Source organism: Festucalex cinctus, chromosome 8, assembly GCF_051991245.1.
Source record: "Festucalex cinctus isolate MCC-2025b chromosome 8, RoL_Fcin_1.0, whole genome shotgun sequence".
Lineage (NCBI taxonomy): Eukaryota > Metazoa > Chordata > Actinopteri > Syngnathiformes > Syngnathidae > Festucalex > Festucalex cinctus.
The window spans coordinates 19660367-19675821 of NC_135418.1; the positions used below are offsets into that span (position 1 = coordinate 19660367).

At 37.7% G+C, this 15455-nt stretch overlaps 1 protein-coding gene across 2 annotated transcripts; it reads left to right on the forward strand.

Annotated features, from left to right (window-relative positions):
• The first annotated feature begins 5124 nt into the window (after positions 1 to 5124).
• Positions 5125 to 15455, forward strand: tmem88bl (transmembrane protein 88b-like). 2 transcript variants are annotated; one of them, XM_077529762.1, is made up of 4 exons: positions 5125 to 5208; positions 5296 to 5371; positions 6900 to 7194; positions 11879 to 15455. In XM_077529762.1, the coding sequence occupies exons 3-4, from the start codon at positions 6901 to 6903 to the stop codon at positions 12104 to 12106; spliced, it is 522 nt and encodes a 173-aa protein (XP_077385888.1). In that variant the 5' UTR covers positions 5125 to 5208; positions 5296 to 5371; position 6900; the 3' UTR covers positions 12107 to 15455. The 2 variants fall into 2 exon arrangements, with proteins under 2 accessions (XP_077385888.1, XP_077385887.1); XM_077529761.1 differs by having other exon boundaries at positions 5131 to 5371.

Consider the following 15455-nt stretch of genomic DNA (forward strand, 5'->3'; position numbering starts at 1 on the left):
TTGTTTTGTTTTTCAATTGTGTGGACATTTAATGTTAATTTTGAGATTTATTTTGGTTTTGGACATTTTACAGTTCTTTTTTTAAACATTTTATTTTTCAAATTAATTTTCTGACTTTTTCTAATTTCAATTTAACATTTTATTTTCTGCCTATTTTAAATACACATTTTCTAATTAGTTTTCTGATACATTCAAATACATTTTATGGTAATTTTCTGATTTTCTTCTTCCTTTTTGGATATGTTTAAGTATTTAATTAATTTATTTATTGATTTCACTTTTTCATCTTCCTTTTGTCTCTCTTTTTCTGACAATTTACTAATTTGGACTCTGACATTCTTTGAATATTTCTTTGAATATTTAATTACTCGTTTTTTATTCTAAATAATTATTTTAATTAATATTTTATATAAAAATCTTTAAAAAAACATGTAAAAAAATATGCTATAATTATTATTGTTATTATTATGTATTATTATTATTATTATTATTATTATTATTATTATTATTATTATTATTATTATTATTTATTTTTCTTTTTTTAGCTCCACAGGGAACCATAGGAGAGGGACTGAAGGGTCACATGCAGCTCCAGAGCCGCAGGCTGCAGACCCCTGGTCTCAGGAGAGCAGAAAATATCATCCAGAAAATCAACTTGCTAATGATTGCAGGTATTAAAATTTTATGGACTGTGTGATGTTTGGGCGTTAATCCAGAAAACGGCACTCTGCATAGTGTGCAATTATGAAGTATTTTGGTGTCAGACACAAAACTAACTGGGATATGTTCAACAATTCTCTGAATTAAGTAGTCTGATATAATTATTTAAATGACACTATTTCAAAGAAGAGGATGTGCTGATGTGTCAAGGGAGGCTCACGGTCCACACTTTGAAAATCACTGACCTGTGACTAAAAGGTTACGTTTATGGGTCAGCATGCACATCAGTTAGACGTGATGTTCTTCAAAGCAGGAACACCACATACTGCCTAAATGAGCGCCTAATCTTTGCTTGAAGACCTCAATCAATCACCGTCATCTATTCCCGGATCTTTTCTTCCGTTTCTCGTCAACTCTCTTCCTTATCTTCGCCATCCTTATCTTTCCCTTTTCCTTCAATGTAATTCCATTTGAGCAGCGACAAGAGCGACTGTGGGTCTGAACGGCACGACAAATTGATCGCCTTCTTATCTCATGGCCACAAAGCTGACAGACATTGATGCGCACGTCACAGGTTATTGTATCAAAACCGGAGACGAGGTGTGATATTGTGTGGCTCCCCCTTACAGAGCGTCATGGCAACGGTAATCCTTGAGATGTTACTTTTCTTTGGCAAACCTTTGCGATAATGTCACTGAAGGAAAAGTCTTGGTAACGGATTAGGATGACTTCTGTTAGAAGGAGTTTTTTAACCGTGTTATCTTGGTGATGTTTTGTGTATTTGGGCAGCCGTTTTGAAAGGGACGAACATTTCCACACAAATGCTGCAGTCTCACAATGAGGCCGGTGGGGCCATATTTTCTGTGGGGTGGCGGTTGTTTATTGAATTGGCAAGAAGAAAAGGTTTTGTGAGGGGGTCACCAGAGTGCAATTTTGGCAATGCTTCCAGGTCCGATTTTAATGGTGGATGTAAACACAAAAATAAAATAACCGCAGTCCCTCCTGCACCAGCAAGTGTAGCAAAAAAATAAAATTCAAAAATGGCTCGTCAATATCAAGAACTTCTATTCTGAGCTCCTTGTCATAAGGCAGAACGCAAACTCATGTCAGCTGTTTCTATCTGCAATCTTGAGCTTTCCATCACATGAAAGGTGAGAATGTAGTTCGGCTGGTAAATTGATCCGCAGTTATCCATCTGTCGATCTCATGCGCTATGCTTCTTTTGCTTGTGAACAGACCCTGTCATTCTTAACCACCTGCAGCTGTGGGAGGTCTCTGTGGATCACCTGCTTAGTGTCGGACAGGGGTCAGCAACCTTTCGTGTCAAAAGAGTCATTTTTGGCCAAATAAATAACAAAGAAATCTGTCTGGAGCTGCAAAACATTTAAAGATTGTTATGAAGGAAACAGTGTGCTAGTGTTAGCCTGAGGGCCCAAAAGCTGCACCATAACACAACATTATGCAGCATCTAATAGCTACTTTGACATTCATTTTCTTGTACCTTTTCTCTTTTGTTTTGGATTTTGTTGTTGTTGTTGTTGCCATTTTTTATATTTTGTTTTTCATAAATTTTTAGATTTTTCACCTGTTCTGTCCAAATTTCTATTATTATATATACATAAAATAGCCCAAAACTTTATGGCCATATTATGGTCATTAACTGCCTCTCTTCTTCATTTTTTTTTTTTTTGGACATTTAATAGATAGCAACTTTCTGACATTTTTGGCCATTTTGTAATCATTTTAGGATAATTTTCAGGATTTCTTTTTTCATTTTGTACATTTTTTTGAATGTTTTCTTTTCTCCCTTTTTTTAAATATACATTTTCTGACTTTTTATTTCTTTTCTTTTTTTTTTTACAACTCCACAAATATTTTATGGTAATTTTCTACCTTTCTTTTGTTTTTGGTTATTTTTAAGTTGCTTTTGAATATTTTTGGCAATTTCATGGACATTTTATGATACATTTCTGTTTTTCCTCTTCCTTTTTGGACATGTTAGGTTATTTTTAAAAAAACGTTTTCATCTTTTTCTGACAACTAAAAAAAATTTCCTGGATTTTTTGGGAATATTTAATTATTTTATTTAATCTAAAGTATTAATTTATTTGAAGAATATTTCTGTCTAAAAATACAAATAAATATGTAAAAAATTAATTAATACAATTTTTTTTTTTTTTTTTTTTTTTTTTTTTTTTTTAAGAGATCCACAGGGAGCCACGGGAGCGGGACTAAAGAACAATTTATTTTTTTATTTTTTATTTTTTTTATTTTTATAAAAACCCACCCAGGATCCAGCAATCCTTGCTAACCACAAACCCACAGCAACTCTCCTATTTCGTTCAAAAGTTCTGGAAAAAGTCACCGCCGCACAACTTGAGGAACAAGTGCAATAACCTTGTTGAAAACGTTTAGCCTGATTTCCGCTGAGCCCACAGCACGGAAACCGCTCTGGTCGGGGGTGACAAATGACCTGCTGATGGCGGCAGATGTTGGTTCTCCATCATTACTGCTCCTAACCACAGAATTTGACCACAATATCCTACTAAAGCGCCTGCACAGCACCAGCCGGCTAGCGCACGCCGGTCGTACCTTGCCGGGTGAACGGCATATGTTCCCCTCGAGGCTCGCAAAGCCTTGCACTCACTTCAATGGCTTCCCATTACCCCATGGGGTTGAATACAAACTCTTGCTGTTAATACATCGCCGTATCCATGGCAATGCTTCCTCCTTTACTCCCCATCCACACTCCTTCGTTCCAAAAATACTAACTGCCTGCATCCCCCCCCAAGACCAATCTACACACTGCGGCTGATTGAGTCTTCTGCTTGGCTGCTCCTCGCCGGTGGAATGCTCTCCCAGACCACCTGAGGACGCTACACTGCGTGGAGACTTTCATAAAGGAACTCAAAACATACGTTTTTATTGAAATTTAAACGGACATTTTGCAGTCACTAACATGCACTACTCAAGAATTATAACACACTTTTAAAACTGTTTTTCTAATCTTGCTGAAATTAGCCTGTTTTGAGGAGGCGGTCTTTCCTCATACAAATTAGCTCCGCCCACCACCCAAAGTGCTGCTTTTATTAACCGACGTGGGCATTATAACTAAGTGAACGGGTACTTGCTTTCAACGCATCCATCTGCCAGCCGACGCTCTTAAAACTGCTGGGCCCATTTTGATCAAAAATTGGACCGACCCACTACTTGCGTATATTTGACCTGACGTTCTGTGTTGTTTTGTACAATACAATGCAAATAAAAAATGGGTTGTTTTGTACACTCTTAGGGTAAAAAATAACCCAATTTGAACCCAAAAATGTACCGTCCCGCTACCTGGGTCATTTTAAGACATATATATATATATATATATATATATATATATACTTTTTTTGTACAAAACAACCTGAAATTTTTGGTTATTTTGATTCAAAGCAACCCAAAATTGGGTCGAATGGACACAAATAGCATTGCTCAAATCTTTTCAGCCGAACTTGATTATTTTTTCACCCAGCAGTTTAAAATACCTACAAAACAACACATAAAGTTGGGTCAAATTGACACAAGTCAATCAAATGTTTTGCCCAAATTGGGTTATTTTTGTTTGAAGAGTGTACTATATTATGCAAATTAGCAGATCACTAACATTCCATTTTGCCAACATTTAGAATGGTTTGTTTACTAGGGATAGACCGATAATCGGCCCCGGCCGATAATCGGCCCCGGCCGATTATCGGCGCCGATATTTGGCATTTTGACAAATATCGGCATCGGCATGTTTTGAATCTGAAGGCCGATAAAGCTCACTGAGCAGGGGATACTTGTGAACGTAGCGAATTTGGGGTTTTCATCAGGATTTGTAAGATGTTCGCAGTCAGTTTTTATTTGTCGTAAACACATTTGGAACATATTCACACAATTTTTCACCGCAAAAATCTTTTTGAAACGTTTTTACGAACCCTAACAAAAACCCCAAATGAGCTACATTCACATGAATTTGTTACTCAGTGAGAAATTATATATAGTTTGAAAGAATTCCCCCCCCTCCCCATTTTACTGCAAATGAATATCGGCTTGAAATATCGGTTATCGGCCAACTTGACTACAAATAATCTGTATCGGTATCGGCCTTGAAAAAACCATATCGGTCTATCACTATTGTTTACTATTTTGTGAAATAGTTAGGTAACAAAATCGCAGTCATAAGAAACGGACCATAAAGCACCACAGTTGCTGATGTATCCCCCAGTCATTATGTCAACCATTTGCATATTCTTAATGCCTGGATGTTCAAACAAACAAAAAGCGAGAGAAAAGGGGGGGGGGGAAAAGAAAGAAAAACATCTCATTAGAAAAGAACTAAATGGTCAAAGAAAGCGCACATAATCATAAATAATTTGCCATGAAATAAAGTTAAAAAAAAAAAAAGGGGGGGGGGGGATACGCCTCTTTGGCGTGCATGCGGTACTCGTGCACGCGCGCGGGCTCAGGTCGCGCGCCCCCACGCGCCCAAAGTGTCGCGCTCAACGTCGCCTCAACTCGCAGGTGATTTTGTTTTTTTCACTCCGGTGCATCATTTGAAAAACTGCCACAGAGAGTCTTATTTGTTATTGTTGTGCGTAAAACCAGCAGCTCTGCGCTTTTCACACCCTTGAGAGGTTAATAGCACCGACTGAGTGGACTCATTGGATTTCAAGCACACTCGCAGGTAAGCAGTATTTTACTACTAGACTACATCCGCACCGTATTGTTTATATAGTGATTATAAAGTGTACTAGAAGTAAGCGCTATATGCATGATTGTTTGTATGAGCATTTCATCTCACCAGCAGGTTGCACATGTTCTGCACGTTTAGGATTCAAATGGATTGTCGTGCTGTCTGTCAAGCTAAAACGGATTGATCAATAGGATGGGTGCATGTGTGTATGTGTCAAAGCTATAGGATCCTTATTTGCATTAAGTCTATTGACTTTCTGACTGTCAGGAATAGAGTGAAAAGGGGATAACGAGTTTCACTTTCCAATTAAAGATGTACTCCCGATACCCCCCTTCAAAAAAGGCAACATGGAGCTTGCGCATATCAGGGATATGCAGTCAGGGTAGGCAAGTGAGGCAATGCCTCACTCATGCTGTCTCTTCAACTGTATGTAAAAAGTAAAAAAAAAAAAAAAAAAAAAAAAAAAGATTAAATCTATTTCATTTCAGCTCTTTGGATTGATTCTTTTTCAAATTAATTTATTTTTTAATCCAATAATTAGCAAATAAGATATAACTGGAAAACCACACGCTTTTTTATTATTATTATTAATAAACTGTTCAGCAAAAACAACAACAACAATGAAGTTGACCTCATATTAAATATTATTTTTCTTGTCTTGCGATCACATTGTTGATCAGTGTGGAATTGAGTGAAGCATAATGAAAGCTCTTTAAAACAATGACATATATTCAAAAATGTTATTTTGACCTCGTGTTTTGGGTTCATATTAGGGATGGGCCAGTTCCAATACCAGGTATTGGTATCGGTCCAGTACCTGGCCTTATTTCAAGTTATCGATACTTGTGGCAGTTTTACGATCAGGAATAAAAAAAAATGAAAATTTCCATTAATTTCATGCACTTTTAATGTAAAATGCTATATTGGGATATTTAGGTATTTCTTTAAAATTATTTGTCATTGCTTTTTGGGGTAAATTTGATTGGTTAGCACATCCGCCACCCAGTACTGAGGACTCGGGTTCGAGTCCAGGCTCCGGCCTTCCTGGGTGGAGTTTGCCTGCTTGGGTCTTCTCCGGGTACTCCGGTCTCCTCCCACATTCCAAAGACATGCATGGCAGGTTAATTGGGCCCTCCGAATTGTCCCCAGGTGTGCTTGTGCGTGTGGATGGTTGTTCATCTCTGTGTGCCCTGCGATTGGCTGGCAACCAGTTCAAGGCGTACCCCGCCTACTGCCCATAGCCAGCTGGGATAGGCTCCAGCACCCCCCACAACCCTTGTGAGGAGTAAGCGGCTCAGAAAATGGATGGATGGATGGATGGATGGATGGATGGATGGATGGATGTAGGCTATAGAAAGGACTAGTGGTTGAGTACTTGTACTGATGTCGGTCTGAAAAAAAAAAAAAAAGTAGTGTCAAAAATCTCATGTTCATATTTTATATCCAGTCATGAACCTCACCGCACATCACTCATGGTGCATATTGACCCCTCTCCCCCTCCGAAATGTCTTCCTCTCAGAATGTGTGGCACGGACGTTGACCTGGACGACGGCGGCTCGGTCGATGAAGAGAAGGAGGAAGAATTGTGGCTAGGCGAACGAGTTAAGATGCTGCCCCCTCCGGTGGCCCACAGCGGAGGTTCCGCGTGGGGCAGCCGGAGGGGCGCGGCGGGCTGCGTGGTCTGCGGGGCGGCTCTGCTCCTTTGGAACGTGTGCGTGTTCCTGGCTGGTGCGCTGCTCCTGACGCTGGTTTTCTCCTTGGTGCTGCTGCCCGCAGTGGTGCTGCTCTACGCTGGATTCTTGTGTCATTCCAGGGTGAGTTGAACACGACTACACTACAGTGATGCCTTGAGATGCTCAAAAAACACATATGTCTCAAATAATCTTTTTCATGTTTAAGTCAATGGAAATGATATGAATACGTTCCAGCCTCGCATCAAAAACACTTTGTAATGTGTTATATAATAAGAAAAAAAAAAAAACAACTATATATATTTTATAAAAAAAAAAACAAAAAAAAAACATACAGGTACTGTGTGACATAATTAATAATAAGGGAAAAACTGATTTTGCCATGTTTTTGGCTGGACTTTAAACTGACCACCTGGGGGCAGTATAACACAGCCATGGTCAAATGAACGCATAATAAAGAAGATGGTCACACTCAGTTTGCCACACTAATATTACTCGTTCTTCACAGAGGATAAAGAACGTATTGTATTGTTGAATGTCAACATGTGTTGTTAAGAGTATAGAAATAAGACTGCCTTTCTAAATTAGTAAAAGGGGGGGGGGAATTTAAAATGATTTAAAAATGTTCAAAAGACCTTAAATTGGAAGTCAACCTTAATAATTTCTTGACAAAAATATGTTACATGTGACCTCACTAGTCCAAAGTTACATTCTGATTAATATTACATTTGTGGAAAATGAATTTTGAAGCAAAATCCAGAGCTTTTTATCCATCTCAGGGGGCAGCCATTTTGCTTCTTGCTGTCAACTGAAGATGACATCACAGTTGCTGAAAGGCAACGACCAATCACAGCTCACCTGTTTTCTGAAGCTAACCTGTGATTGGTTGTTACCTGAGAGCTGAGCAACTGTGATGTCATTTTCACTCGACAGCAAATGGCAAAATCTGATATTGATCAAAACTGCTGGATTTTACTGCTTAATTTATCTTCCTTTAACGCAATATGTTATTAACCAGAATACCGTATTTAGGTATGGGGCTGCATAGAACATATTATTGTCAAGAATTCTTGAAGGGTTGACTTCCCCTTTAATGAAAGGTTTCGGAAAAAGTTTTTAATCTGGATTTAAAGGTGCCTCACCACTGGGAATGGTATCATTCTTTAGGGTTGCATCATTAAGATGCCTGGCAGTTAGGCCTCTGTCAGTCAATAAGTCGTTGGGTGGAAACTACCTCATTAATATACCATTCAGTTGTCAAAAGTTAGGGAGCTACCTTTGCAGGTTTGGTTGTTTGGCGAAAGCTTTGTATTGTTTATGTAGGGTATTATTGTTGTCTTGTTTCTTAGCAGGAAATTGAAGTCACTGGTCACTTTTTTTGTTTTTTTTGAGAAGTCATTCAACAACAACAACAAAAAAAAAACAACCTCGAATGGGATTTTTGGGCAGAGCGAGGTCATACTGGCACATGAACATTGTTGGTGAGAAACAAAACACAACAGGAGGCCTGTGTTGTGCTGTTGTTGCTCCTAAATACAATATTTCAGCTTTGGATGATTCCACTACTGGTGAGTCCACCAGTGCAATAGGAAACTGAAGTAGGTGATTTCTGGTTACAATGACAAACAGCTCATTTAAACACAAGTGGATTTTCAAATTACTACACATCTGCATCTGTAAGCAGCTACCATTGACAGACAAATTCTAACCACCTGCCAAACCTCGAGGGACCAGCAGATTTAGTTCTCCCTGGGTCTCGATGTCGCATCTTCCTGTAAAGATCTACAGCTATGCCCTTGAATAAGACAACCCCGCCCAGCATGCCACAATTCAAGATTGTATTTCACTACTGCATGCCCACGAGGACAATAAACATAAGCAATGCAGTAAAATACTCTGCTCAAAATAATCAAGTGAACGCGTAATAATCACAGTGCAACTCCAAGTCAATCACATTTCCGGAATATCAACCTGCCTAGTAAGGAAGCAATAACGGCTGTAAATCGATTGCGCTGCAAATGGTGTCTGCTTCACAGTTCTGAGTTGGATTGAAGCTGCCTCGCTTGCACATTCCAACAAGTTGCATTTAAGCTTCATTGAACACTTTCAATCAATTGCTCTCAGCTTGCCTGACTCATAGTCACTGCTTATAGACAAGCCACGACCCAAATCGAGGAACTGACATTACAAAAAATATTGTTGTGCGGACTCAAAATTCCAGTTAACGATAAACAAAGATAATAGTGTGATAATACAGAGTAAACAGGGACATGCGGTCTGGGTAGGCAAGTGATGCAGTGCCTCCCCCTGCTATCCCTTAGCCTGCATGTGAAGAATTATTATTATTAAATTAAATATGTTTCATCTTAGTTCCATAATGATTTTCTTTTTCAATTTTTTTTCCAATCTAATAATTATCAATGATTTCATCATTAAATGTGCATATTTCCTGCTCAATTGTGACCTCATTTCAATCATGTTTCAATTAAGGTCATCATTGAAATATAGGCTAATGTTCTGTTTTGAGTTTATATTTTTATATCCGACTCCGGAGAAGTCAGTGCCTCACTAGAGAGGACATTATTTTACCATTTATATTATTTTACTGTCATTCATTATTGATTTTTTTTCTGTTATGACTTGATTTTGTTGAGTTGACTCTTTTTGTTATGTTTAATGTTAAGTTTGAAATAAAGATTTTAATTGTATTAAAGACTTCTCTTTAGGACAGAATGATATAAACAGTGCTTAATGTAGTTTCAGTAACATTTTAAAAACTCAACAATGTTTCATGCCCCAAAAAATATCTAAAAGTGCGAGTTAAGTATTGGAAAAAAAAAACTATTTAAATTGTAATAAACTGCATTGCAGTCCATGTCATAGCCATGCTTAACAAACCATAGCTTTTCTTCTATCTGTGAAATGGCGGGATCCATTAGCATTACAAGGCAACGTCGCCACCTGCTGTTTAGGAGTGCGAATGGCCTTCAAAATTCATACATGCAAGGAGCAAACTGCCAGAGCGCTACAAATTGACCTCCAGCTGGCCACTCGTGTGCATGCACATATCATAAATGGTGCTTGAAATCATGTATCAATAATTCATAAATTTGAAGAGCTAATTTGATGTTTCTTATAAATCCAGTTGCCTGAGTGGCAGAATATCATGACTGGCAATTTAAACAGACATTTGAAAAGGTGTGTTTAATTTCTCCTCCTCATTGGGACTTCATTTATTTTATAAACCAGCTCTGGGTGATTAGGTGTAATTATGGAGCTTATTATAAAATTTCACAAATCCAAAGGAACAATCCAATACTGATGCTGAAAAATGATTCTGTCCTTTGCAAATGTCAAGAATATGAAAACATGTCATTAGCATCAGACCAGCCTGCTTTGCAAATGAGTTGGCAATTAGGTAAGTTGTGATTACTTTAATTGTGGTTTGCCTTGGCCTCCTTATACACAGCTTGCAACTGCTTTGACATTCCGGTCTTTACTATTCAAGCAGGCAGAGTGCAGCATGGGAGAAAAAAAAAAATCAATCAAATTGTCTATTGATAGAGTTTAAACTACTTCAAGACTTCACTCCCCCTGTACTGTGATGTTCTTGTGTAGAAAGCAATTGCTGCTGTCCAATAAGAATTTACTTTGTGAACGAGCGTAATTTTGCGGCAATGTCCTGCCAGTAGCTAGATTGCTATGTAACTTTCTAAATGCTGGATTGTTTGTCACAGCTCCAATGGGCGTAAATTTTGCAGTATCCCTCTGCGTGTTTGTGTGTATGTGTGTAGTGTGGACTTGCCCATCATTATCATTGATTGACAGCCCAGAGAGTTGGTGCTGACACTTGTTTTGTTACACTTCACTGCCCACACGCCACTCTTTTACAAATACTGAATGCACCTGCTTACATACAAAACGAGTAGAAAAATAAATAAATAAATAAATGAATAAATTGCTGAGAATGTTACACAGGTACCAGAATGTAGCACCATGCTGCTATCAGATTGACCTGAAACTCAGATTAGTGTTAAAACAACGGAGACTATGACGCTGTGAAATGGCTGCACGCATGCGCTCTAAACTAAACCGTCAGGTACTCCATGCTGAACCGTGGTCTTACACTGCCACCTATTGGCTAAATTGAGTACTTTTCGTCTTACACACAAAATCAAAAAATTGGACAAAATAGATACAACAGGGGAGATAATAATAATAATAAAGAAAAACTCTCGAAAGTCTTGACAAAATAAAAGATACACCACTTTAATCAAACAACAAACAAAAGTGTCGAAGGTGGTATCTTCACCTATCTGCTACTATAGTAAATGGTAAATAATCATAAGAAAAAATCAGGTAAAAAATAAACATGTTAAGTGGCTATTATTTTTGCTAATATGCAGTATATTTTACATATGTGAAATTGTATTTGTTAATTTGGCAGCTGACTGCCCGCTCCACATGCAATAAAATGATGACAGAACTGCATTTTTAGTTCGCTGTAGGTGCATCATTTAAGTTTTCATTTCAAGAATACGAGGAGTCAAATAGAAATGGACTAATTTACCTGAGAGTGAGATTCAAACAATGCGAAGGTTTTATTCCCTAAAGTTCAAAATGTCTTTGTTACATACGTGTTCTGTAGTAACATAAATGCAGTGCAATGTAGTTTTTTACAGGCAAAAAAAAAAAAATGTGGTAAATGGCCAAAATGGCTCTTTGAGTATTTCGGTTGCCGACCCCTGCACTTCCCCCAAGACCCCCATGTGGACTCTCACGCCTTTTTCTCTGTGTGTCCTCGCAGATCCTGGACGGCTCGTCGGCCATCTGCAATTACCTTGACGACAACAGCTGCTCGGCCCTCATCATCCTGGGCTTTGTGATGATGTCGCCGCTCGTGGTGGTGGCGGCCGCCATCTTCTGCGGCCTGCTGCGAAGGTTTCGACTCCTGCTTCTCATTCAGCCAATCAGTCGCGCGCGGTACCGAGGGAGGCTAATGGACTGGGTGGCCGGCGTCCACGCTTGGGTTTGATTACTGCATTAAAGGTGAATAAAAGCCTGGCATGCTGAGTGAGGCGAGGGTCGCTTTTTCTTACCTCATACGCTGTCCTGCCGAGAAACATTGTTTCCCAGTGAGCCAAGGCATTTACTTTACATAAGAAACATCTCATGGCACACCACAAAATAAAAATACAACAACAAAAAAAAGCACATATGTATACCGGGCTTGCTTGACAAAGCTTGCAAAAAATTGCGATGTAGTTTTAATAAGGAAAATAGCACTCTATAGTATTGTACTTTTTAAAATTGTACAGCGTTAGTGTAAGAATGTAAATAATTAATCTGGCCACCAGGGAGCAGTATAATATAATGATGCAGACACAAACGAAGAAGACTTTCAAATCAACTGTAACAAACTCATAAAGCTGCAGTAATGCTAGTTGTTTTATGCAGACGATAAAGAATATATGCTTGTGAGATTGTTATACTGTCTGCCTACATGCGTTTCTGCACCACTTGTGTTGTTAGAAGTGTCACAACTGCCACATACATGCTCTTTGTTAGCCTGTCTATGACGTTTCCTATTATATGTTAGTATTAAGCTAACAGACTTCAATGTGAAGTTATGTTTGTTTTAAATACACATACGTTTTTAAATTAAACTCTATCTCGAAAAACTCTTAAGTTGAGTCGCTCATATCTCAAGGTACCATTGTTTATTTGTTAACCTGTCTATGATGTTTCCTATTATGTGTTAGCATTTAAGCTAGCAGACTTTTATGTGAAGTTCTGTTTGTTTTAAATACACATAAGTTTTTAATTTAAACTGTATCTCGAAAAACTCTTAAATGTAGCTCATATCTCAAGGTATCATTGTATACTGAAATGATGATGATATGGTCTCAATGTACTCACACATTTACGAAGAAATCTGGGCCAGTTGAACACAAAGCTATTATTTTGTTACATGAATGGCGACAAGGAGATACACAAGTTAATTATACCTTCAGTCATGTAGTAGTAGTGCAATTAACTGTTCTGCAAGCTACAATACAGTATGTCACTGGCAACGATGGATGAATAAAGGCACATTTGTAGTAAATAAATAGCAATTTTGGGGCCAACTACTGTAAGAGAAATTGGATCATTTCCTAATGTGCCGCAGTGCATTGTTTGGTAATCACTGTGAAGTAGCCTACTTCTTAGGTACTGACTCAAGTGAAGGGCTACCACTAATTCTGAAATAACAAATGTGCTTAAATGACTTACAAAAGACACCACAGAAGAAGAACAGGGAATTACAATAAATTGTGTTAAATTGGTTGTGTTCTGTCATCCCTTTTTCAGTGTTTGCAGGTTACATGGAGAGCAAATGTTGTTGCTGTCTGTTTTTATACAGTACATTACTGTTGAGTGCATTTTTTTCCCCTTAAAAACATGTCTAAAAATTAATTTTTGCATTTTATGTAGGAGCTGGAACAGATTAATTGCATTACAACTTACAACATAATTTGAGATTCAAAGTGTTTTGGTCTCGTAAATACTTAATCAAACTTGTACCTCAAGGCGCACAGTAAACACCTGTTTACACACTGCTCACTGTATTGCACTTAACTCATTCACTCCCAACCATTTTCACTGAAGTGTTTTCCTGGATTTTGACTGATTTTTCAAGGCCCGCGAAATCTTATGTTCTATTGCTATAAAAATATGGAACATACCAAAAGAGAGATTAGAGTCTCTTCTATTATCAGGGGAAAAAAAAAAAAAAAAAGTATATTCCTATCCGTTTCCGCTGTGCAGCAATTAGCAATAGAACATAGCTAAGTTTCATCCTTTTTCACAATTCAAAACTGTGGGAAAACTGTGTGAGTTTTAACATGGCCTGGTTGATCTCTTATACTCTGCTGCCACTCAACCATTTTCTGCAGTAGAGAGACTGCATCAAAGCCTTCTCTATGCTCTGGCATAAAAAAAAAAAAAACGTATAAATACGTCTTTGGGACACTTAAAACATTTAAAATATGACATATGTATACGTTTTTGGGAGCTAATGAGTTAATGGCCTTTTTTTTCAATTATTATTTTTATTCCATGTACGATTAGACCTAATTTAGCCTTTTTAGCAGTCATATCTTTTACTGTATTAGGGAGGTTGTGAAAATGATGCCGTAAAACCACAATTAGAAAACAAAAGTTGGCAATATGACAGCATAATGGCTGTTTAGTGGATGCCAAGTGTTTAAGTGGAATTTGATCATCAGATTGTTTTGGCTCATACTGCTGTGGAGTCATTTGCTTTAATATATGCATGCCCAGCATCCTCTTCTCTGTGTGCTCTGGCTGTGTATGATTGTTATCTAAGAAACAGAATTACTCCAATTTTGCTGTACAGATGCCATAAAATTGTATGCCATAAAAACGATTAGACAGTATTTTAGTGCCAGGAAAGGAAAATTGTTTATTGCTTGTGCCAAACAACACAAACACACATAGTCATGTTGATTCTTCTCATAAAAAAAAAAGACTCTGGTGTATTTCTTTTGTGACGTGACCTTTTCCTTAATCAAAAAGAAAGTAAGTTTACTGATTTGATTCCAATGAGTAATTGCTTGACATTCAACTCAGACAATACACACACAAAATGGGTCCCATTATAAGACAAAGCTTCCCAATACGTTCTCATTACTCTAATCGATGTTAACAATATACAAGCATGCACAGAACAAGTGAATGAATCAGCTAATCAGAGTGAAATGGCCAAGGTCTATTGTGGCAATGTTTAATGGGCTCTTTAATCACCCTGAGCATTGTGCGAATTGACAAATACATTATTTGGCGAGATTACATCATTGTACTGGGACCATGTGTATGATTAGCATCATATCATTGTTGATCAAAATTTGATTTTGGGAAAATATTGAGCAATCATTACAGATAAAGTAGTTTATATTTATCCACTTCATTAGGTACACCTCAATCAAATAAGATCCAATTCAAGACCTCTATCAATAATAACTTTAACAAAGTATTTGTACACAACTTATAGTACATGACGGTGTATTTTTGGCCATTTCAGGCAAAGCAGTAGACAAAAGCAAACCGTCTCTACACTTAAACTAGTTTAGTACTGTGCACTGCTGAATATAAAGCCTTTAAATAACACACTGACAATTTAGCAGCCCACACATTTTTTACTTAAACAATGCTCCAACTTGAAGTGATTGAGGTAATGGATGCTTCTGTATGCCCAAAGTGTGTCAAGTGCGTACGTTAATATCAGGCCGGGAAAATGGCGGACACGTTACAGCTATGCTGAGTCAAGAGGACAATTTCTTTTGAAGAACAATGTTCAATGTGGATTGAATAATTGCAATTTG

What these genes read in the sequence shown, in the direction of transcription:
- tmem88bl (XM_077529762.1), top strand. Translation starts at nt 6,901, where the DNA reads ATGTGTGGCACGGACGTTGACCTGGACGACGGCGGCTCGGTCGATGAA. An exon ending in GATTCTTGTGTCATTCCAGG is followed by an intron (nt 7,195 to 11,878) that starts GTGAGTTGAACA and finishes GTGTCCTCGCAG; the next exon opens with ATCCTGGACGGCTCGTCGGC.